This window comes from Alosa pseudoharengus, unplaced genomic scaffold, assembly GCF_046254945.1.
Source record: "Alosa pseudoharengus isolate Yale_2024_CS ecotype anadromous, Long Island Sound unplaced genomic scaffold, YU_APseudo_1.1 YU_APseudo_1.1_scf_19, whole genome shotgun sequence".
Lineage (NCBI taxonomy): Eukaryota > Metazoa > Chordata > Actinopteri > Clupeiformes > Clupeidae > Alosa > Alosa pseudoharengus.
Genome location: NW_027468657.1, coordinates 10,079,731 through 10,104,916, shown reverse-complemented (window position 1 = coordinate 10,104,916; position 25,186 = coordinate 10,079,731). Strand labels below are relative to the sequence as shown.

The 25,186-nt window shown below is 44.0% G+C and overlaps 2 protein-coding genes across 4 annotated transcripts; both read left to right on the top strand.

The window, feature by feature from the left end:
- Positions 1 to 327: 327 nt before the first annotated feature.
- On the top strand, positions 328 to 13,099 carry sncb (synuclein, beta). 3 transcript variants are annotated; one of them, XM_076292852.1, is made up of 4 exons: positions 328 to 448; positions 5,235 to 5,353; positions 8,841 to 8,927; positions 12,962 to 13,099. In XM_076292852.1, the coding sequence occupies exons 1-4, from the start codon at positions 328 to 330 to the stop codon at positions 12,992 to 12,994; spliced, it is 360 nt and encodes a 119-aa protein (XP_076148967.1). In that variant the 3' UTR covers positions 12,995 to 13,099. The 3 variants fall into 3 exon arrangements, with proteins under 3 accessions (XP_076148967.1, XP_076148965.1, XP_076148968.1); XM_076292850.1 differs by having other exon boundaries at positions 328 to 472; positions 5,217 to 5,353; XM_076292853.1 differs by lacking the exon at positions 8,841 to 8,927 and having other exon boundaries at positions 328 to 472; positions 5,217 to 5,353.
- A 1,256-nt stretch (positions 13,100 to 14,355) lies between these two features.
- adirf (adipogenesis regulatory factor) lies at positions 14,356 to 15,585 on the top strand. The gene is made up of 3 exons (XM_076292849.1): positions 14,356 to 14,449; positions 14,935 to 14,997; positions 15,426 to 15,585. The coding sequence occupies exons 1-3, from the start codon at positions 14,371 to 14,373 to the stop codon at positions 15,527 to 15,529; spliced, it is 246 nt and encodes an 81-aa protein (XP_076148964.1). The 5' UTR covers positions 14,356 to 14,370; the 3' UTR covers positions 15,530 to 15,585.
- The last annotated feature ends 9,601 nt before the right edge of the window (positions 15,586 to 25,186 follow it).

The following is a 25,186-nucleotide window of genomic DNA, read 5'->3' as shown; positions in this document are numbered from 1 at the left end:
ACTACCCGTTTGTGACTGAAATAAATAAATAGATCATACAAATCTGAATGTAGCATCAGTATAACCACACAGTCACGAGTGAGTGAAATATTCTAGCTGGAGGCAAACGAGGCGTTCCATTTGCTCCTCCATTGTGTTTAAGTGACAGGGTTCGAAAAGCCACTTTGTGATAGTTCGTGGCTTTTGGGTTGGCCACAACACACACATCTGAATATACTCCTGTATTGGTTATGTTTAATTGTTTACGCCTTGACTTAACGCAAGCACAGTAATTTAACACCGATTTCTTCATTCATTCATTTTCTTTTGGGAAGTGACGGGGCCAAGATGGATGTTTTTATGAAGGGGCTTGCTAAAGCTAAAGAAGCTATGGACGTGGCCGCCGAGAAGACCAAGGAAGGAGTGGCGGTGGCCACGGAGAAGACGAAGGAGGGCGTCATGTTTGTAGGTAAGGAAAAAATACACGAGGCGTGTGTCTGAAAAAATCCTTAAATGTATGCACATCACGGAGATGCCTCGCGCCTGCCTCCGTGGGGGTGATGACGTACAGGCATCCCTACATCAGCACGGTTGGGGGAAGCTGTTGCCTTCTGCTATATTACCCCATAGCGCATCTCTATAGGATGGGGGGACGTTTGTAAGTCACATTGATTGGCTGGAAGAGGGGTGGGGTGTTCTTTTCCTGTCACGTAGACCGTGCACACATGCTATAATAATATGCACTAATACTGTAACAGCGGTATCCTATGGACAGCCTCATTGAAGCACCTGTTCTTGTGTTACACTAAGACAAATTTATTCAATAGAGATGTCTAACAACAATGGGGCAGTTTTGGTTTGCATTTACAGTGACAATTGTTTTTTCTATATTGATTGCTTATCTGCTCTCTATGTAATTATTTGGTCCTTATAGCCTACATATTTTCATTTAATAATAGACTGCAGTTTAAATGTTATATTTTAAGTTACAGATAAATTGCAGTCTTGGTCCTTGTAATAATAATTTAAAGTACAATTTTAAAGGTTTTAGGTAGATTATTTGATCTGGGTTAAACGTTTATGAAACAGGTTGGTGTTGCATTTACAATCAACATGGTTTGTGGTCAGACACACACTTGCAGTCAATGGGATGGAAAGGTATTTATTAGGAATGATACTGAAAAGACTATTATGCTACACATAATGCAATTATACACGCAGTACAGTATGTGAGCTTGCCTGGATGCACAGTGTATTATCTACCCAGAGACCCTCATAGAGTTTGGATAGACATGTATTCTGGAGATCATCCAACATCATTTTGATCCCTTGCTGGTGCTGGACGGATGCCTTGCAGGCCACATGTCACCGAATTCCATGATCTCATAGAGTGTCTAATTCACCTTGGTAACAATAATGACAGAAGTCCCTATACATATAGTCTTTTTAGATGCACAAAGTCGTCTCCCCTCTGCATTTATAAACACAACTGTGGTGATGTAGTGTGCTTTTGGTGTTTGATGTCAGCTGAAAGAGTGAAATCCTTTTTCTCTGTACGTCTTCAAGATGCTCTGTTATGAATAGTTTTTCATAGACAGAGTTGGGTGGTGAACGATCAGAATGATCTCCTCAGCCAGCGAATTCGCTGTCTTTTGACTTTATGCTGGGAGGGATGTTTATTTTAGCAACTAGTGTCTGTCTGTAGGAGGAGGTGTTGTATCTGACTCTTAAGATGGTGATGAAGTAATTTATCTTTTATGGCAGATGTTGGTTAGATGTCTTTTTTTAACGTGAACCTGAATGCATGACTAGTCAAGCACAGCTTAATATTGGCAGTTGGTAAGCAATTTGAGATGCATGCATGATGCATGATATAGCCACATGGCATATGAAATCCATACAACTCATCAATATGATATGTTGAACATCTTACATATTGGACATAGATTAGTCAGTCTATATTTTTTGGCACAGTTTGTATTATAAATAGTGCCGCAAAAGATACACTACCTTAAACCATTACATTTAAGCATCTTTTGTGAAGGATTTGCTGAACTAGTAGTCACAGATCATCGTTCTGTTAAATGAAAGCAGAGGAACTAATCAATCTGCCTTCAACCTGTCGACCTCTCTCCCTGTTTATTGAAAGAACCTCAAGGTCTGTGCTTTGGCTGAGTACGCCAGCCATTCTCTGTTCAGGGACAACTAAGGCAATATTTCTCAGGTCTGCCTTTCTGATCAGTGCACTGCTGCACCATATACACTGCCAGGTTGCATTGCTTTTGTGTGGCTCTTTCCCATGCGAGGAGTATACATGTCCTTTATGGTGTTCCCAAAGACCAGCTGAGGAAGACAGAAGGGGAGGGAGGGAGAGAGAGGGAGAGAGAGAGAGAGGGGGGGGGGGTAGAATGCATGTCATCCTTATATGCGTTTGCATGAGAAAATGAACGGTGGTGGTGGTGATGGTGCCCTAGAAAGCTACGCTTGACTCGCCCTGTGGGCTTGCGTGTGGAGGAGGGGTGAGAGTCAGCTGAGCTCATAGGCATCCTCTCCTCCTCCTCCTCCTCCACACCTTTGACTGTCGCTCTGCACCCCCCCCCCCCCCCCAGCTGAGGGAGAGCAGAGCAAAGCACAACCAAGGAAATGGGAAGACACCCACTCTAATGGCCGCTGTGCATTTTACAGCCCACCACTTAACACACACACACACACACACACATACACACACACACACACACACACACACACACACACACACACACACACAAACACACACACACACACACACACTTTCACCCACAATGCCAAAGAGTCGTCCCTTAAAATGTAAAAAATAAGATCAAGCCACAGTGTGTAAAGCAGAACGGTCAGTGTTATATCTCGAGTACTCTGATTTCTTTCAGGCAGATGGAAAAGGTATTGATCCCACGAGGGTCCACACTGAAATGCCTCTTTGCATTATAGTGCCACAAATTGAAAGGGAGCTATTTATTATTCCTTTAAGTTGCATACATTCGTAACTTACACATAACATAAGATGATTGTAGAGTCGATATTCTGTTGATATTTGGACTCAACAGCTAGTGAAATTTTACCCCTCCATTCGGAACTCCTGAAACCATATGTTGACTGGCTGAAATTGTTTATGGCTGCGTCCAAGCTACTAATCACTTACAGAGCCAGGGATGTTAGATTTTTTTAGAGAGCATACAGAGGTGGCTAGAGGCACTGGACAAAAGAGGCACATGGACAAAAGGCACTGGATTAGAATAAAATCTAATCTATCTGTGGTCAATTTGCGCTGCAGTAGGATGGGAAGGTCTATGCGCGCTGTGGTGATAGCCAGTCTTGAGCAAGGTGGACAGTGTTGAGAAGGACACGCCGCTAGATTGGCATGAGATCAGAGGGTAATGCCTCATTCGCCAGAAAAGGCCCTCCATCGGCAGAAAAGGCCCTCCATCGGCAGTCGAAAGTGGTGTGTGGGTCCTCATCTGAGGCAACAGGGAGCCATCAGAGTGCTGTATTTTTCTAACCTCACTTGAGTAGGATTGTGGGGGCTTAATTTGAACAAATTAATGTGTTAGTGTGTATGTGTGTGTGTGTGTGTGTGTGTGTGTGTGTGTGGCTAGGTATATTTCCCTGGCCTGACAGTCGGCACAATTTCGTCTCCTTTAAATGTTGTGACTGTTGCCTCTTCCAAAAGGAACCATTTCCCCACGTACATAAAACCTAAAGCCAGCGCTCACTTGTGTTAATCCTGAACTGTGCACTTAACCTTGTCTGGTCTACCACATTGGTTGGTGGCTGTATTCGTGTTGATTTAGTTTAAATGCTCCTCTGGCACCACTCATAAAGACACTACAATATACATTTTAACAAAACGCTTGAAATAGCCCTCAGATGTGCAATTTAATGCAAGCTTTTGTGGAATTTTCAAACAATTTTTCAAAAGAAAATGGGCTCTCACTAAAAGAATGTCTGAGGGATCCCCTTAGAAATGGGCATACGGATAAGGTGCTGGCAGAAATCCAAATGGATTGAAATGCTGTTATTCTGAAAAGTGTTTGAATTGAACCTCAGTCAGGAACCTAAATGCTTTCATAGTTTTTGCCTAGTACATGTTTGAATGCTAAAGTCTTTGTTATTGTCTATGTTTATAATAACATACAGGTCTCTGATGGTAATTTTTATTTTTATTTTTTGCTTTCTAGGGAGCAAGACCGCAACAGGTAAGTTGACCTGAGTATTTCTAAAGCTATAAATATATGTTAGATCTCATTACTTCAGAATGATGATCAACAAATAAGTCACTGGTGCATACTGTGTGTACTTTCCACCTATTCAATAATTTAAGAATCCGTCTGGTAGAGACGGATGACTGTTAAACCCAATCCACCAAACCAAATGTGCTATCCCATGCAAAAGTGATGTTACGTTATTATGTACTTATACTGAATGTACATCAATGTAAACGTACCACTAACTGATGGACAATTTTAAAATCCAATAAATAATGGTAATATTGCTAAATGTATTGTAGTAGATTATTGAGAGTATGTTGGATGTGTCAGCTGCTCTATCTATTTGAGCCTGCAATAACAAATGGTAACCCAACGCAATGTTTTTGTTTTAGCATTGTAATACTGATGTGTACTTTAGATACTATTGTTTGGCTGTGGAATGCTTTTTTCACACAAACAGCGTAATACCATAGACAAATTCTACTTAAAACCTAAAATGTATGTGGGAGGAAACTGCTCACATTATGCATAAAAGTGTTGAGGAGGCCTTTATGCTTCGGGTCATTATCAGCTTCATTGACCCAGTTAAAGCTGAGAATAGCTAAATGAAGCCAGTTCTGTACCCAAGATGCATCAGAGGTAGAACTCAGAGTCCATTTGATGCATTTCTTTCTGTTCACTGTCATGTCTGCCTGTGGCAAACACAAACAGCTCACATCTTGGGTTAGGCCCGGGGTTATAGTACTATGCTTGGGTTAGGCCCAGGGTTATAGTACTGTGCTCAGGTATGAGCTAAGGCTTGGGGTTTGTGTGAAGGTTGCGTTGTGATTAGTTGACAGTTACTTGACAGATATTTTGCCCAAATACCCCAAACATATATGTTTATTTTTATTTTTATTTTGAAAAAAGGAAAAACTTAAACACAGGGGTATCAAAATGAGGGTCTTGGTTTTCTGTTGGCACCCACTCAGGTTCTCTCTCTCTCTGATTAAAAAGTCACTTCCTGTTTCACAGTGGCCGAGAAGACCAAGGAGCAGGCATCGCAGCTCGGCGGCGCCGTAATGTCAGGCGCCGGGAACATCGCCGCAGCCACTGGCCTCGTGAAGAAAGACGAATTCCCCTCCGACATGAATGTAGGTTCCGCTCTCATTCCCCACTTCCCTCTGTAAAAACAGACACAGGCGTGCCAGGCGTGGGGGGGTTGTTTTGTATCTGTACAGGGAATCCGTAGTTGTTGTTTTTTTTCTCACCGGAGGTCTGTGCACCTTTTTTAGGACCATTTTTTGGTCGAATGGGTCAATTTTTATGACGCAATTGTGCAACCATCCAATTACCAGGGAATGAATCTCCAGCAGAAATCATCCCAGGTGTCCGAGCAGAGCGCTGCTTGCCCTCTGTGCACAGGCCTTGCATCAGTGGCCCAGTGACAAGCAACGGGACAGATTGCTCCAGAGGGAGTATCGCAGCCTCTCAACTCCTTTGTGATGTTTGCTCCTCTCCCCTGCGACCTTGCACAATGTCACTGGGCCTAACATAAGCAATTAAAAAGCACCGGAGCATAGTTGAGGGGGGTTGGCGCTGTATTTGGTATTTGGTATTGTGGCTGTAACACCCTAGAATGTCTCTGCTAAGACTTTTTTCATGTGTCTCATGAAAAGCAGGTTTTTGGTGGCTATAGATGTGATTGAATCACACCACATAGCCACTGCTGTTACACATAGTCTTATATGCATGTATAGGCATACAACACACAGGCCCACACAAACACAACACCCTTCACATAAAGCCACAAATGGTGCATTAATGCACAAAGAAGCACACCCGCATAACATACATTGTGTGACTGACTGGATGGCAAGTTTGTCAAATAACTGATACAACTCTAATATCTAGTGCAGCAACACTTTTAGTGCAATGTCCCTTCCTCGTCTTGTTTGGGAAGACTACTCGGAGTGAGAGAAGGACAAAAGCTCAATGTCTTAGATGTGTTCAGCCTTATTGATCTGGTGTTGGGTGATGCAGCCGCCTCACATTAGAAATAGGAGCATCACCTGAAAAGTCACTTTAAAAAAAAATATTTAAAAAAAAACCCCACAAGATTTGGATTTCTGTTGCAAGCGCCTAGAAACCTTCCTTCAAACTGCAGGCACTGATTTATCCAATTGTATGCAATTTGCAGGGTTTATTATACATTTGTGAGGCTGTAAAAATAAATCTTTCATATCTGAATTGCTGCCCTGGGCGTAGATATTGGCACAGCATTGCACCTGATCAGGTCATTTGTCAAATTTGGGAAATATTAGGAGAGAATTTTAGATGATATTAATGAAATCACCCGAGTTAAGCTCCAATTAGATGCCAGATTTATCTTATTAGGACACGATTCAATATTAGAGCTCAAACATGATCTGAAACCAGGATTGATGATGGCGACCCCACCAGCCAGACACTGTTTAACTGCTCTATGGAAATCAGCTGGACCTCTTAAGTTCACCATGTGGTTCAGAAAAATGTAATCGTCTGTACCTCTAGAGAGTATAACGCTTAATTCAGAAAAAGAAGCCATCTGCTCATAATTAGCACAGGGGAAGAACTTCACTGAGCTTACAAATAGAGTTGGAAACAGACTGGCACAGGATGAGATGCCCATGAAGCCGTGTAGTCTCCGCTTAAGAAGCTGCTGATCACTCTTGCTTTGCTCTGTGTTTGGTATGTGTTGTTATGTGGTGGTGTTTTGCAACAGCTGTTAGCTGGGGTTTTTTTGTGGTAAAGATAGCAGTACTTTGATGCTCTGCCTGGGTGGATGGGTGGGCCAGTGACCGTGGCAACAGGGCTGTAATTGGTAGGGACACTGTGTTCTCGGTGGCGGGGGGATTTCACGTTTAACATTGCAGTGCGCAACTGCATTTAGTTTTGTGTTTTTATACTGTTTCATCAGGAAACATATAGAAGGAAAACAGCATCAGTAAACATACTGAAAATATGGTCACCCGCTTCTTTTAAAACTACTGTTTAAATACAGTATACCTAACCTGGAGTGAGTTATAAGAGATATTAATGCTTAGTAATGATCATGTAGATATTACCACCCGTTAATAACTTGATGCCTAACTCTTACCCTAACCAAAATAACACCCTGTAACAGCACAGACTTACATAACTATAAATATACATTTATTAAGCATTAAGTACATACTATCTAAGGCTACTTAAGAAAAGTGTAACAGAAAATGGTGTCAGGGCTGTTAGCCAGAAGTCTCCCACTAGACTGTATGACTCCCTTGTTGTTGTTCTCTTGTGTTGACTCAGTAATCTCATAAATCGCTTAGACAGAGACTTAAGCTAAGGAGCTTCCACTGGCTGCAGGTTTTGCAGCATTTACACTCATAGGTGTTCAGAGGTAAACAGAAATAATGCATTTGCTTACAAGCTGTGATGGCAGACGAAAGAGGCCATTGCCTTCAGATAATAGAGGAGTTTAATCGAACATGTCAGCAGACATGCTGTGGTTGGCTATCCTCTTTAGGGTGTCACCCCAGCCATCCACACTCTGGCAGCAAGAAACAATTCTAACACCTAGAGTCTCATAACCATCGTTTTGCAAAGCCAAGCGCTAGCTAGCATCATTTAATGATTCGAACGGCGGCAAACTAAACTGTGTGAATGGATTGTGAGGCCGAATCCATATACAATGCCGTGGGATTACAACCTGTCCCAGCACGGCCTAATTGACATGGTTAGTGGAGTTTAAAAATAAATGCCGCAGCCACGAGCCTTCAGCTCGGCTCATATTCTAGGTAACAGGGCTTCCTCCTCTTCCTCCTCTCCCTCTCTTTTGTCTGCACCTGTTGGACACAAAAGAGGAAGCTGAAACCGAGATGAGGTGTCGTCATTGTGGGATGTTACAGTTTCCATCAGAATTTCATGAGTTATCTTTGTAACCGTGAGCTGAGGCAGATGAGTATCTGTGTCTTGCACTGTTCTCGGCTGGTCTCGACTGGTCTGTACTCACGTGCATAAGGAGAAGCAGCAGGGCAAGTGGCACGCTAAAGCGCTTCTTTTAGTGCTTTTGCCCGAGGCACTGGGGTTGGGAAAAAATGCAATGCAGTGTGTGACAGTTATGCTCATGTGCACATTATTATCCAGAATGTGTGTGTGTGTGTGTGCGTGTGTGTGTGTGTGTTCGGTGTGTGTGTGTGTGTGTGTGTGTGTGTGTGTGTGTGTGTGTGTGTGTGTGTGTGTGTACATGTTCTGGCCTTGTGAATGTTTGCTCTGTCAGAGAGCAAAAGCTTTTGTGTGCTTGTTCTGAGAGAGTCTGTTACATTTGTAAGTGGTTGCCTGCATGTGTGTGTGTGTGTGTGTTTGTGTGTGTGGGTGGGGGGGGTGCAGGAGTGTGTGGCTCACTATGTATGTAAAATAAAAAAGAGAGAATTAGATGTGTGTATTATGGTTGTGTTTTTGCACCAGTCCGTATCTCTGCCTTGCGTCCTTATCGCCCCATCTCATGTGCGCGCCTTGTCTCTGTGCATGCACTGCACTGTATCTATGGGAAGTCCAGGGAATGAGGCCTGTGGTGAATGGTGTGGATGAGAACTGAGGTGTGTCCTCTCTCTCCCGCAGCCGGAGTTCGGTCAGGAGGCCACCGAGGAGCCAGCAGGTGAGCAGCTCATGGAGCCTGAGGGGCAGACATACGACGAGACTCAACAGGTGTGATGCAGCAACACACACACACACACACACACACACACACACACACACACACACACACACACACACACACACACACACACACACACACACAAATACAGACACAAATACAGACACACCCACACACACACACACACACACACACACACACGCACACACACACACACACCGCATTATCACTGGATAGCCTACGAAACTGACATAAGTTTTGATGGCTATGGAGCTCTATGCCAGCATCATCAGTGAAAATAGATGAGATGATTAGATCAGAAGTGAATGACCATTGAGGGTTTTCTACCCACAGTGAAAGGAGATCCTTTATTGAAATCGAACAGACTACCCGACTGGCATGCTTGAAATGAAGGTGGTCCAGATAGGGGCAACACAGTTTGTGTTGTTTCCTTTTTTATTTGTTACACAACATGTGTTGAAAATAACACAAATTGGGGGCGCTGTGGCGCAGCAGGCTACAGCGCCCGTACCATATATGGGTCCATGTGCCCACGGGGACCCAGGTTCGTATCCGACCAGCGGTCATGTCCCGATCCCACCCCGTCTCTCTCTCCCACTTGCTTCCTGTCACTCTCCACTTTCCTGTCCAAATGAACGCCAAAAGCCCCAAAAATATAATAAAAAATAAATAACAAATAACACAACCTACGTTGTTTTTTAGCACATCTCTGTGTCCAGATAGGGACAACACATTTGTTTTAAGAGTGTATTCTTTGGTAACCTTAATGTGTACGGAAATATCTGTGTTGCATGAATGCAGACATTTTGGAGCATACTGAAGTCCTTAAATCTTTCTTACCTCCACCAAGGAGGTTGTTTTCACAGACTGTCAGTGAAGGATTGCACCAAAAATACCAAAATGATTTTCACAAGACTTTGTGGAAAAGCACTAAATGGGCCAAGGACGAACACATAAAATTTTGGAGCAGATGGCTATGTGAATTTACAGCATATTCAATTTTTCCTTGGACTAGGACTGCTCTCTCCAGCTAATTTATTGTCCTCAGAAGCGCTGTCTAAGCAAACATTTTTCAAATATATTTGAGAGTAATACTTGGCTATGTTTTGTTTTCCAAGTTCAAGTTACAAACTTGTAGTTGAAACTGCAGGTTTTAAATGATGACATCCTCTTGGTAGGGTCAGGGACTGTTTCACTTTCTTTCAGGAGTCTTTTCCACTCTTTTGTAGCAGAATAAAAAAAAAGCTGAACACATTTAATTTGGTGATGTCATGTGACACAATTGTTCTTCCTATAAAGACAGGGACTAGTGCCCTAAATAAAGATGTAAATATTCTCAATGGTGTGGATGTAGCAACTTTGTTGGTTGCAATGCAATTTCCAATTGCCAACCAACTAAATTGCTAACAGGTTAGCAACTATGGTTTTGGGAAACGCACCCCATGTCTGGTAGTTTCAACATAAACATGACATGATATCAGTTGTGATGATGATGTTAATAATAAGAAATAAATAAATGTTTAACTTAACTTAGTTTGAATCGTTGAACCAGACCTGAAATGCACATTTGAGGTCCTGCAGAAGATCTCTCTAAATCTGGGTGAGCAAAGACAAGCCGTGATCATCAAAGCCACAGTTTCTCAAAAGCAAGGTTCTTGAGAAAATGTATGCTACGCTAATGTATGCTCTACACTGAATCTCCTTCTCAGTATTTCAACAGATGACCTTCCCTCTTGAGGCATTGTAAAAATAGGCCTACTGCTGGTGTAGGACATGCAATAATCAATAATCAGACGACAAATTCCACTGCTGGCATCTGATACCCACATAATAGCATCCGTTGTAATCAATCATTTCATTATTTAATTGTAGGATGCAGGTTGCTTGTTGTTTGCTTGTTGTTTGTTCATTTCCGTTCATTTTGTTTTTAACAACAAATTGCCAAATGTACATGGACCAATATAGAGAACCTCACGTTGATGGATAAAAACAAAATCCATTCGTTCAAATGGGTAATTGTGGGTTATTGTTTCATTTGCACCCCAAATCAGCAGTACTTGCCCCCTTTTGTCATATGCATCTCACTCTCCAAACAATGTCTCTGTGTCTGGTTGTTGGGGTGTGGTGATGATTCTTCTTCTAGGGCACAGATGCATTGTGGGTAGGTGCCTTGCCTGCTTGCCTGTAAACATGGATTCTGTTGGAGCTTGGTGACGGACTATTGGCCAAACTCTATTACTGTAACAGCGAGCTGGCCTTGTGAGGCATGTGACGTGAAAGATGTCTCTCTCTCTCTCTCTCTCTCTCTCTCTCTCTCTCTCTCTCTCTCTCTCTCTCTCTCTCTCTCTCTCTTTCTGTCTCTCTCTGTCTCTCTCCTTTTTTCTCTCTCTTCCCTCTGCCCCCCCCCCCATCCACCCTTATTGCCTTTTCTTTGAGTGTCCCCCGGGGGAGGGAGGCAAGAGGCAGCTGTATTGAAAGGACACTCGGTGGCTCGGTCGTGATGATCTGGGTGGCTCGCTGGTTGACTGATCTTGGCTGATTGGCTACCACTGCCCTCTGCTGGTCACAAGAGACACTGACATGATTTGTGTCTTAAGTATAGTTTAGAATTAGGGTGATAAACAAGGAGAGATATTGCACAGAAAATATCACTGTCATTACATACCAGGATGCATATTTACAAAGCTGGGTAATGAGACAGTACTGATGTAAATTCCATATTAGGCATGCTAAGATTAATTAAAGAAAGAGACAATTTGTATGCATTTGTAGTAACATACATGTATTATATTATACTATATTATATATTTAGTTAGTTAATTATGGAATTCCCATATTCTCTTAATGTCTCCTGGTAATCTTCACGACCTCCAACAAACCATTTTCTCAGACATTCAGTCTTAAAGGTCCTCTGCACTACAGTGTGTAAATAATGTCCAGCGGTGGAAACAGATTACTGGTGGTGGTTTTGCAAATGAAGGCTTGAATCAAGCTGGTGGTCTGCATCTTTTCATTTAAATCAGTGATTTAGTTTGATTCATCATTTAATTAATTTCATCTCTGTTTAATTCCTACAACACTGTCCACATTTTAAATACTAGGCATTTAAAATGGGATTGATAGCAAATTGAATTGCACTCTAAAACAAGTTTATTATAGAAAAGTAAATGTTATCATAAATATACCAAACTTGCATGGTAATGTACAGTTTATTACCTTATCGGAGTATGTTGAGATTCTGCAGAAGTTTTTTTTTTCTGTCCTGTTAAAATGTATTAGGCAGTGATGACATTGACCAGCGGCAAGTGGCAGATTTCCTATTGTTTGCCATGGTTCGCCAGCGGAATCATGCTGCACCACTTTAACACTAGCGTTGAACAAGCTGAGCATTTAACTTTGTAAAGTTTATACAGTAACAGTGTGTGGGCCTTCTGTTGTTTGACTGTCTGTTTTGCCCCAGTGCCTGTGTGTGGGTTGGGTATGCTCTTGCCGCTCTATTTAAAGTATTCCAAATATCCCATAGAGAAGCTCACTCCTGAATGGATTGGCCAGATTGGTTCTGGTTCTCATTGGCCGGATTGATTCTGGCTCTGATTGGCCACATTGGTTCAGGTTGATGAGAATGATGCTGGTTGATGAGAACGGTGCTGGTTATGGTCCAGTTCATGTCCAGATTCATTCCATGTCATCTGTGGTGGTCTGAATATTCTATGAACATTTTTTTAAATGTTAAGACAGTGAAGTGTTTGACAGAGAGGTAAACAACAGCTGGGCTGCTCAGGTGCACTGGAAAGAAGACGCAGGAACATGAATAACAATGTTACAGACTCCAATCAAGTTATTTTATTTCATTAAAGAGTCCAACTTGTTGACTTAGCATCTTGATCTTGGTCATTCATTACAAATACATTGTGTGTCATATTCAGTATGGACGTAGGCCTCTTTACAGTTTACCTGTTTACCTGAAATAAAAGAAAAGTAAAACCCAATGTGTACTGCTTGCATAAAATGTTAATGCAGTTCTTACAATTCCTAAGCTCTGTTCTTTTATGTTTGTTTTCAGGAGCAGACCCAGGACTACGAGCCTGAGGCTTAAGCTGACCATTCCAGTGTCCAGCCAGCAGCACAATAAAGGTTTATATCAATACCAAGGACAAATGCTGACCCCATCACAATAACCCCGGTTGCAAAAAAACCCAACAAAATCCAAGAGCAAAACACCCACAAAAATATCAAACATTCCTGCCGAGAGAAAAAAAATGTTCTTCCTTACAGAAAATACTTTTATTATGATCTATTGTAAATGTCATGGTATTTCTGTAACGTGTTGGGTGTAGTTTTATTATCAACATGGGTGACTCTGTCTCATTCCCTTGACTCCCTCCCAAAGAAATGAGACCCGAGGCCCATTTGTGAATCTTTGTACTTGTGTCTCTGTATTTCTATATTTGTGTGATAGATGTTTCGGATCTTCCAATACAGATATTGGGAGAGAAAAATTCTTCGGGTAAATGTATACAAAAGCAACAGTATGCTACAATGCCTGTTTGTGTATTCTCTTTTTTCATTTACTATTGAAGCAATTTGTTGATTTTACTGTTTTTCAAGTAAGAGTTTTATACATTGTACCTTTATAGTTGCTTGTGATATCATTTCAGTGAGGTATCTGTCGGACTTGGGCAACTTGTACATGTTTGTGCGTGCGTTGCGTGTGTGTGTGTGTGTATGTGAGGTGTGTTGGTGAAATGACAATTTAACAAGTCAAGTCTAAATGTGTCTCAAGCTCTCAGTGGATGTCAGTATGTGCTTTACAAAGCTGGAAATGTCGGTATCAAGATTTCTGTGTCAAGCAAGACATGCGAATCCTCTGTAAATAAAGAAGATATAAAAAAAAAAGACGTGGTCGTCCTTTTGGCCATCCTTCACCCACCCACGACTTTAGTCCCCTCTGATGCTGCCCTTCTGTCCGGCTGTCTTCTGCTTCTAGCTGAATAAACTGTCTGATTGGGAAGGACAGGAGCCTAACAGCTTTCCCCTCACAGTCAACTCTCTTTCACAGGCCCCCACCACCCTCCACCCGCCCCTCACTCAGGATGTCTGAGCGCTCGATCCTGAATGAAAGGGATGCTCTCCAAACTGCAGATGCTTGCAGAACCCGAGCCAGAACCTCGTCTCGGAGCTGCCCAGCCCGGGCCCTCGCCCTCCATAGCTGGGATGCCAGCCTAATCTAGCCCCCTTTTTACTGGGGGTTTTGTGTGTGTAATCGGGCTGGAATGTGGTGGGTGCGCGTGCACGAGCGGCCGGGCGCTGACCAGAGGCCGGTGGGGTATTAAACCGACCCACGCCCACTCACACGCTTTATTCGTTTGTGGGCAAGAAAGAGAGAGACAACAATAACGACTTGAGAGACATCGAGGAGGTTTGTGTGTTTTTTTTCCGGAGACGGGAGAGACCGAGGGTGAGCTCAGGAGAATGGCCTCCATCAAGAAGTCGTTTGAGGGGCTCAAAGGGGCCAGTCAGTCGGCGGCCAAGGGGGTCACAGACACCGCAGGTAGGGCAGTTCTGTTCCTGCACCTTAACCTTCCCAATGAGCACAGTAGAACACAGTAAACACCACAGTGATTTCATCCATGGGTTCTATAATCATGTTGTTACGCACTGAACTCTAGGGTTGTTTACATTCCCAAGAGGCATGCATTGTGCTGAGATCTTTTTTTGTTGCAACAAAAAAAGATAACACTGCCAATACACAGGATAAATTCAAGTGCCAGTGTAGGTGTCTGTTTTGTTAATGAAAAAAAATCTGTCCTATCTGAGGCTATCATGAAAATCACAGAACAGAAGCTGTTTAAACTGTCATATGTCTTGTACGTGTGACATACTCTGTCTGGATGTCAAACATATACTGCATGTGCATGTGAGAGATTTTCAAAATGATTACAAATTCATCAGCAGCAGAGTTAATAAAAGCCCTGCTCCAGTCTGTCTGTGTGTATGTCTGTGTCAGCCATGCTGTGTCTCCTCGTGTGATTGCAGTGCAGGCAGCTCAAGATGCTGTTCACCAGGTGGCAGAGTCTTCCAAAGAAACCACCACCACAGGTATGGCACACAGCACTACTTACACCGATCACTGCCGCTCAGAAATGCTACACTGATACACCTATAACACAGATTTGTTATATATATATATTGTATAATGTTCTTTACATTCAAATAATCAGTATGTAAACATACTTATTTAGTGTAATATAAAATGAGTCTACTTAACAGGAGGGTATAGCAACCAGCCAGGTCCACTGACGTTCAGTTGTATTATAATACTCTGTAATATAAACTCTGAGCTGAGATCGTTTTGGCAGTAAGGATCTCTGTAGATACGGAGGAGTTTTTATACCCCTTTATCTAATTAGGTCTGTTGTCAGATAGTATGTCTCATTACATTGTTCCAGAGAAATGATTCTTATGACTTTCTATTACGTACTGAGCTGCTTTGGCCACTCCCACTCCCGATCTCTCCCCCTCCACAGCTGCTGAGGAGGTCTCCCGGCAAACACAGGTCACCATCGGCAGTGCCGCCGACAAAGCCTCTGACACCATCAAGGGGTTTGGGCAGAAACTGGGGACCAAATGAACTGTCTCTCTGGCACACACACAGACACACATACACACACACACCCGCACACACACACACACACACACACACACACACACACACGCACACACACACCATGTTGTGATGATTTGATGATTCACATTGAGCGATTCCAAAAAAAAGAAAATGTAGAGCCCACTGTGTAAATTTTCTTTTGTTTCTCAGTCATTGATAAACTGTATGGTAATTGAAGAGGAACTCGAGTGTGCTTCTCTTCTCATGTCAACAGAGAGGAGAGATATAACACACTGGTCGATTGGCACACAGTATACCAGTCAAAACTCATCTCTTCATGATACCAAGAGCTTAACCTTTGTCCTTTATAGTATTTAGAGCATTTTTTTATGACATTCATAAAGGCAGTACATGTAGGTGTTCTCACAGAGAGATTTGTCAGTGGAAAACGAATGTTCAATAAAAGCATTCCTTTCCATGTAGTCCTGTATCATTGCTCTTTCATTAAGATAAACCTGCCCTCTGTGTTCTGTGGAAGCTCCTTTCCCCTTTACCATAAGCAAACATCAACAAATAATCTGGAAATAAGTGGGGAAATGATGTCAAAAAATTGCATTCAAGCCCAGGCTCTAAGGCTGATTTGAATAATATAAAAAGCCTTTATTTTATTGGGCTAAGAGGATTAAAAAGGACACACTCCAATGCATATCTGCTTTTGCCTTCTGCAGGGATCAACATATCTCCTTATAAGCTTCCAAGCCAATATGTGGCATTTTGAAAAAAACAAAAAAGGCAATGAAATGAAATGGACAGAGAATTCTTCTCTCATAATACATGTATTACACATCTGATACAGTACTGTGCAGAAGTCTCAAGCACTTTACATGTTTTGTTTCAGCAATGCTATAAGGACCATATTGTGTATTTCTCACTTTCTTTATTACAACCCCAAATCAGAAAAAGTTGGGACGTTGTGTAAAATGCAAATAAAAACAGAATGTGATAATATAAGTCTCATAAACCCATGTTTAGCAGCAAAAAAGGACATAGACATCAAATGTTGAAAATGACAACTTGGACTATTTCATGGAAAATATGTTCATTTTGAATTTGATGCCAGCAACATGTTTCAAAAAAAGTTGGGGCAGGGAATGTTTACTGTGCTGCTTCACCTCTTCATTTAACAAAATTCTGTAAATGTTTAGGAACCGGTTAAGAGGAAGAGTTTTTAGAATGAAATGTCCCATTACTCCCCGATTATAGGATTTCAGTTGCTCAACAGTATGGGGTATTCTTAGTCATGTTTTTCATTCCATGATGCACCTAATTTGACAAATCTGGACTGCAGATAGACCATTTTAGCACCTGGGCTCTTCCTCTATGGAGAAATATTATTTAAATATGTACAGAATTAAAAAAATGTCTGTCTAGGAGCGCTTCCTGGACTCAAATTTGTTTGTTTGAGGTGCTCTTTGGATGGGAAAAAGTAGATAATGTACAGAATTCATTTTGACATTGTTTTCCTGAAATATTCAAGTCTTCCCTGGAAAAGACATTGCCTGGATGGCAGTACATGTTGCTCAAAACCTGTATACATCATTCAGAATTGATTGTGCTTTGCCAGATGTGCAAGACGGCCAGGCTGTAGGCACTAATGCTTCTCCACACTGTCATAGATGTTGGGTTTCGAACTGAGCACTAAAACAGGATAGGTTGGATACTTGGATAGGCCCTCTCCTCTTTAGCCCAGATGAGTCCATGATTTCCAAAAAGAATGGTACATTTTGATCGGTCTAACCACAGGAACTTTTTCTCATGTTACCTCAGTCGATTTTAAACAAGCTCAGGTCCAGATAAGTATTGGTGATGGTATTTTTTGTATTATGTCTTAATACAATTTTGGCTGTTACAATTTCCGCTGCAGTTTTTGAATTGAGCATCAAATTGTGCACATAGACAATGGTTATCAGAGGTTTTCCTGAGCCCATACAATGACAGGTGTGGAAACAGGTCTGGTTTTGGTGCAGTGCCATCTGAGGTCCAAAAGACCATGTCCACGGCCATCCAATTTGTGACATTGTTTCATCATTTGTGCACACAGGTTTACACAGAGTGATGAATACCCCTACATCTTTACTTCTAAGAGACCCTGCCTCTCTGGGATGTTCTTTTTCATACCCAATCATGTTGAAACATGTTGCTGGTATCAAATGAAATAGTCAACATTTGATATGTTGTCTGTGTCCTTTTTGCAACCAACTATGAGTTTAAGAGATTTGCAGATTATTACATTCTGTTTTTATTCACATTTTACACAATGTCCTAACTTTTTCTGTTTTGGGGTTGTAGAATATGACCAGAGAAAGCAAGAAATATGTACTGTACATGGGAGGCCATTTAAATACACATAAAATGTAGTTTTTGTTCTGATACCAGTCCAATTTCAGTCTCAAGCTGCCATTAAATTTGTTTTAGCAGTGTTATATTCAGGGATGGATTACTGCGCCGGGCCCAGGCCCAGGGCCCCAAGGGGTCAGGGGTCCCTGAAGCCCAAGCCTTTGCATGAAATCATTGCCTCAATATCAACAAATCAGGATGTAGGCTATGAATCTGATTGAATTTAGTATTGGCCATCCCCAAAATGCACCAGAATACAGGAAATCACATCAAACATATTAAACAATTGTTTGATGTGATAAGTGGGGGGCCCTTAATACATCTGGGCCCAGGGGCCCGAAAGTTCATAATCCGCCCATAGTTATATTGACCAATTACCCAAAGGGGACCTCTTAATGGAGCTTAATGGAGGCCACTGATGGGCATGCCTGGCCTGCCAGAAGCTGCTGGTAGATACAGCTACAATGGGGGTCTCGGGACCAGCTGCTGATTTGACCGTGGCTCACCCTAAAACTAACGCTACAGTGACAAGGGCATTTTGGCAGGGTGCAAAGTGCAGGAGCCACCTGAAAAGTTCTGTACATCTCCGGTGACCCTCTTCATTGTATTCCCAGGTGGTAATGCAGTGTCAGCTTGCTCATCAAGATTTTTTGAATAGAAATCTTTGGCCATGCTTTTTCCACTTCAGGTGCCCAGTGAACTCTTCCAGTTGTAGCTTTTCAATGAGATCTTTGATCTGTCAGAGTGTCATCATCTCCTTCCCACTTCTGATACCAATGTGTCAGAGCCAGAACCAGTGCCAGTACCAACCAGCTTCAGCTTCCCCCTTGTGTGATTATAACACTGCAAAAACAACCAATCGAATAGATGCAAAAGACTAGAACCTGAACCAGAAATGCACATTTATTTTGTTTTTTATTCCCTCTATCTTCTGGTTGAATTATAGTAAAGACAATGAGAATTAAACATATATGGTCATCTAACATTGCTAAAACAACAAATCTAGTGCCTAACACTTTTGCACAGTACTGTATATATATTATATATGTAGATATGGATGTGGATGTCCATGGTACCGTAGCTCTGCCGGTAGACTCACAGCAGATCTGGCTTCACACTGTGTACTAATAAAGCAACCAGTGCATGATGGGAGGACCATCCTCCCGAGCTGTTTCCAAACCAGCCAGCTCTGGTTCCCTGAGAAGCTTGGGGGCAAATGCAACACCACTAAAAATGGATGACACATATCCAAACATGTCATCTGACAAGCATAGCTCACAAAAATGATTTACTTGATCATGTTAAAGCATGATGGCTTCATTGCCATATTGACAAAAGTGCACATGCATTATTATCTCATGTGTTGGCATTACATCATGAGCACAGTTGCAATAAAAATCAATTCGAGAGCAGTATATGAAAAGCTTCCAGTTGGAATGGCACAAAATGTACCAGTGAAGGGGAGAAATGTGAAAGGATGTTCTATGACAGCAATGTACATGTCTGCACCAGCCAACCATGGCTTTTCAACCTCTCGTTCATATATCCTCCCACACATTTCTCTCCACCTCCTCCTCCTCCTCCACCTCCTCCTCTGTTATGCTGTTCTCTCTGCCAGTGGCAGACAGCCCCAGTCTTGTTTGGCGTAGCAGTCACAACTGTTTACCAGGCCTTTCGGTAGCAGACCTGCCTCCATCTATGCGACCGAGCGGTTGCTAGGGAACAGCTATCGGTGGGAGATGTGATTGGTAAAAGCCTGAGAGTGGATGGTAGGAAGGGAAGCAATAGAACGCGGAATCCCAGGGGCAGGACATGCCTGGCGCACATTTTACAAGATAAATAAGTAACCAAAATGGTTAATCTGAAGGGGCCCTTCATCAAATACAAAATAACATAGAGTCATTTGGCTTTTAAAGCCATCTGGAATTTATTTGTTATCATAATATGTTTCTTGGCATGTGCATCCCCCCCCCCCCTTTGAGCTTTGTGGGTGTACCTTATTGGACCTACAAAATGATGGACATGTGACAATAATTTTTTGTTAAATCCACATTTACTTTTTCTCAGACCTCCACATTGCCCATGATTGTGACAAGCAGAAATAGTGTTGACAGCATGTTATGACATATGCAATGGTTATTGATTGTAACAGGGCACAGATTACTCATTTTCAAGAAAGTACTGCAACTTGATGAATTATTGAAACTACGTCATTAGACTCCCCCCCCCCCCCCCAACACACACACATACACACACACACACACACACACACCTCATGGTAGCTCCCCCTCCACAAAGGTGCCACTCCATACCCTTTGTGTCTCACAAATAATGTACATTTTGTTTGTGATGAGTTGCACAGAAGGGGGGAAAAAGCCGTGTATCATGAAAGCATGATATTAATCACCATAATTTGCTGATGATTAAAGAGGGAGGGAGATTTTTTTTCCCATCAACATGCACTTAGAGCCAGGCTGAGGCTGGTTTCCAGGGCAACAGAAAATCAGAAGCTTTCAGTACTCTGTCACATCGCAAGCCCAAGGACCTCCATCCAGGAAGATTCTTCTGGAAACTAATCCTTGTTTTCTCAAACACGCTTGGTGGGAGAGATATGGAGATGGCGATGTGAGAAAAAAAGCATGCTTTAGGGTGCAGAATATGGAACATGTGGATCGTGTTTCTGGTCTTCTGAGCTGTTAAGGTATGTAATATTTTAGGTACTGTATGTTGGTCAGATTTCCTGGAGGAATAGTCCATCTGTGCTCGATTACTGATGAAATGATTGCTCAGATGTGTTGGAAAACGTGTGCTTGTTCTGTTAGTCATGTTGAAATTCCTTTGCACGCAGCTGATGTCTGTGAGAGATAGATCTATGTTTTATGTGGCTTTAAGGTTCTGTGTTTCATTAGAGGACCTCAACAAAAACTCAGTGGAACTGCGAGGGCTGCAATGCAAGTATCAACAGTTGGGAAAGTGTGTTGGTGTAAATAATTCATATTCAGCCAAGCATCCTTAATTAACCCTTCAGCAGGGGAGATTTGAACATTCTAAATGAAGATTCTGTTCTGCAACAATGTTCAAACTTCTCAAATTCCATGTTCAATTCAATGAACGCAGATATTCTTTAGAACATTCAATTTCCAACAGGTATCCTTAATGAAATGAGCAACATGTGGATGAGAGTGACTTGTTGTTCAGCATTGCGTTGCAGGTGTTACATCTCTGTTTAGGGTAAAATGTTGCCTTTTCTACCAGCCACTCCTTCGACTGGCTGTTTAATCAGATGCTATTATCTGTTGGCTATAAACACACATCTCAACTGGTATATCTCAGAGCAGTCGTGACAGTAATAATGACCGTCTTCAAATTGTGTGGCTCCATAATAACAGTGCATCATTATAGTGCTTAACAAATCACACAGTTTGAGATGCCTTTCCCTATAAATGTAACGAAAATATGCTGTTTTCTTTTTTTTATTCTTGCGTTAGATGTCAGTAGCTGTATCTAGAAAAACGTTTTAATAGTAAAATAGTTAATTGTTTTTACAGGTGAATTTTTCTCTTCCTGGTCAGAAAAACTGAAAGCCTCAGCATAGCATAAGCATGGGAAGCCTTAAGACCCTGGCGGAGGACCACCACTGCCACGACATCTTACTGGAGAGCCCAATCTTGACTGATCGCGGCCAGTGGCTCGCCAACCCCAACTCCAACTCCGACTTCGGCCCTGACCTCAGCAGCGAGAGCGACGCCACTGCCGCCGCTGCCACCAGAGACGGTCAGACTCCCCAGGGCACTCAGGACTCGGAAGCGACCATGGCGACTGACCAGCCGGCGTTCCCCTCAGGGAGCTCAAAGGCAAGTGGTGAGGACAGCACCTCCCCCTCCCCCTCCCTGTCATCCTGTGAGGAGGCTGACCTGTCACGCTCTGAGCTCCTCCACGAGGCTGAGTCCTGCCAGCTTGATCCTGTGCCAGCCTGTCTTAACGCGGCGGCTTCGGGGGCAGACAACATGCGTCCGTCACACGTGTCGGTAAACAGCGCCAAGCGACACGATCAGCTGGGTGAGGAGGGCGAGGGCGACGATGAGGGTGGCGTCACGATGGGCCAGCGCGACCAGCGGGGGGAGGAGGGTAGCGGTGGCGTTGGGGGAGAAAAGAGCTGTCCACCAATAAGACGAGATGTCAGTCAAGAGATTACCATACTGGTGACCAGCCACGACAACTGCGTGGAAGACGAACAAGGGGAGCTGCAGGAGGAGGAGAAGGAGGAGGAAGAGGAGGTGGGGGAGGAAGAAGCTGAGCGAGGTGGGGAGATTGAGAGGGCAAGGTCACCCAATAGCATCAGGGAGGAAGAGCTGAGAGCCGAGAGCCAAGATGTAGTGGACACAGAGGGCAGTGGGGGAGCCTTGGAGGGCTGCATTGTAGTGGCGAGCCTCACATCAACAAGCGAAGTGGAGAGGCCCCAAATAGTTGGCCCTAACTCCTTGGAAACGGGCAGAGACAGTGTGTCTGACGCCCAATGGGAAGAGGCAAAGGCGAACAGCGGTAGCCAAGTGTCCTCTGATCCCATTAACAGCAGGGGTTCAGGTTGTTTACCGAAAGCCCGTACCGAGTCTCAGCAGTCCACTGGAGCAAACAGCCCACTCAACTGTGACCTGAGCGCGGATGGCGGCTCTCCGGGCACCGAGAAGCCCGTTCACACACAATCTAAGTCCGTGGTCACTGGGAACGCCACCGAGCATAAAGAGATGGGGCAAATGTCTAACACAAACGAGTCCTGCGCTAGCGAATCGAAAGAGTGCCTCCAGAAAGCCAAGACACTCGATCTCTCCAGTGGCAGGTTCAGCGCGTCCTCCAGTAAGACGGTCCAGGGCCAGTCTAGTCTGGAGGTGGTGACGAGCCACTCAGTGGCCACCAGTCCCATGACACCACCAGAGGGCTCGGCCGCTTTCCTTTTCCCGTACTCCACTGCCACAGCAGGCGCGGGCCTTGCCAGCACAATGGAGATAAAGGAGTTCAAATCGGTAGCAACTGCCCCCATGAGTCCCCAGAATTTAACTGCCCCAGCGGCCATCCCAGAGGCATGTCTTGTAGGGGTAGAGATGCGATCGGTGGCAACTGCCCCCATGACCCCTCAGAACTTAACTGCCCCAGTGGCCATCCCAGAGATACATACTGCTGGGGTAGAGATGCGATCAGTGGCAACTGCCCCCATGACCCCTCAGAACTTAACTGCCCCAGTGGCCATCCCAGAGATACATACTGCTGGGGTAGAGATGCGATCAGTGGCAACTGCCCCCATGACCCCTCAGAACTTAACTGCCCCAGTAGGCATTCCAGAGGCACATAGTACTGGGGTGGAGATGCGATCAGTGGCAACTGCCCCGATGAGCCCTCAGAACTTAACTGCCCCAGTGGGCATCCCAGAGATACATACTGCTGGGGTAGAGATGCGATCAGTGGCAACTGCCCCCATGACCCCTCAGAACTTAACTGCCCCAGTAGGCATCCCAGAGGCACATAGTACTGGGGTGGAGATGCGATCAGTGGCAACTGCCCCGATGAGCCCTCAGAACTTAACTGCCCCAGTGGCCATCCCTGATACGCGCAAGGTTGGGAGTGTGCAGACACAGATGAGCCTGGAAGTCATGTGTCACTCAGTGGCGACGAGCCCCATGACACCATCGGGAGGTTCCACAGCCTTCTTCTTCCCGCACACCCAAAAGGTCGAGCTGAGATCGGTGGCAACTGCCCCCATGAGTCCTCAAGGTTTAACTGCCCCGGAGGCGATCCCTGAGGCTCTTGTAGCCGGCGAGGACGAAGAACCCACCTCCCCAGAGATCATTCCGGAGCCGCGGGTGTTGGAGCCCAGCGCAGGGTCTCCAGAGCCCTTACAGGACGTGAGCTGGGACGAGAAGGGCATGACGTGGGACGTGTACGGCGCGGTGGTGGAGGTGGCGGTGCTGGGGACAGCCATCCAGAAGCACCTGGAGAAGCAGGTGAGGAAGCACCGCAAGCAGACGTCCTCCGACGCCGTGCCCTCTCCCACCCAGAGCCAGAGCCAGAGCCTGACCCAGGAGCTGTCTCCGTCCGAGGCCCAGATCCCCTCTGATGGGGCATCCTCCCCGCCGGCCTCCGACCTGGCCCTGGACCTGGCCCCCGACCCCGACCCCGCCCCCGATCCGGCCCCCGCCCCCGACCCCGACCCCGCCCCCGCCCCCGACCCGGCCTCCACCGACTCCCAGAAGAGACGGAACCCCAAAGAGGAGAAGAACGACAGCACCAAGAGGAAGGGGTGGCGCAGGAACCCTCTGAGGGGCCGTTTCCGCCGACTCCATTTGCCGAGCTGCTGTTCCCGCTCGCGGCCAGAAGAGGCGCCGTGAATCTGTGAAACAGAGATACACGTTTTATTTTCTGTCATGCCAGCGATTTGAAAGAAGCTATCATATCTCGATTTCCACATTTTTGTCTTTAAATTAGATTTGATTTAGCAGAAACAATACTAAAGAGAGGAAACTAATCAAATCAGTAAGCTGCCGCAAAAAATCCTGCTTCAGATGTATGGAAAGTAGAAAGTTACATTACAATGTAGATATCTTGCTCATGTTGTTAGTTTTATGTGACTCAAGTACGGTGCTTTCCTGCTTCTGTTGTGTTCAACACTATCACATGACACCCTGTGTCTGTATCTGTGTCCTCAGAGGTCCATCAAAGTTGCACATTAGCAGAGCTCAAATGCTAGTCAACAGCTATGATGTCAAAGCAATTTGCTTCCCTGAGCACCATGACATTTTAGTCATCAAGTGAGATTTTGTGTTGATGTGGTTTGCTTTTAGCTTTGAAGTGTCCGTTTTCAAAGGGCTCCCACACTCAAAGCCCTGTGGATCTCCCAAGTAATGGTATCCAACCAGGTAGTAGTTGACTTCATTGTTTCTGTTGATATTTTGTGACGCTGCAGATGTAAAATTTGGTGCAATGTGTTTGTGTGAATACATTTCTGACAGAAAAGAGGACAAATTAGTAATGAAAGGCAGTTTATTGGACACGTATCATGTTTGTGTTGACATTTTTCTGTACCTTTGATTCATATTGCACAGAGAGAGGTGAGATAATTGTTTCACTTGTACACAACAGCACACATTCAATCTGTTAAATGCATTTGATTTGCAATCATCATGTAGCAAGTGGGAAGTGTTTCAACCATCCGGCTAAACCTAACTGAACAAAAAGCACACAACTCACAACTCAAAATTCAACTCACAATTCACATCCATAGTGAATCAAAGC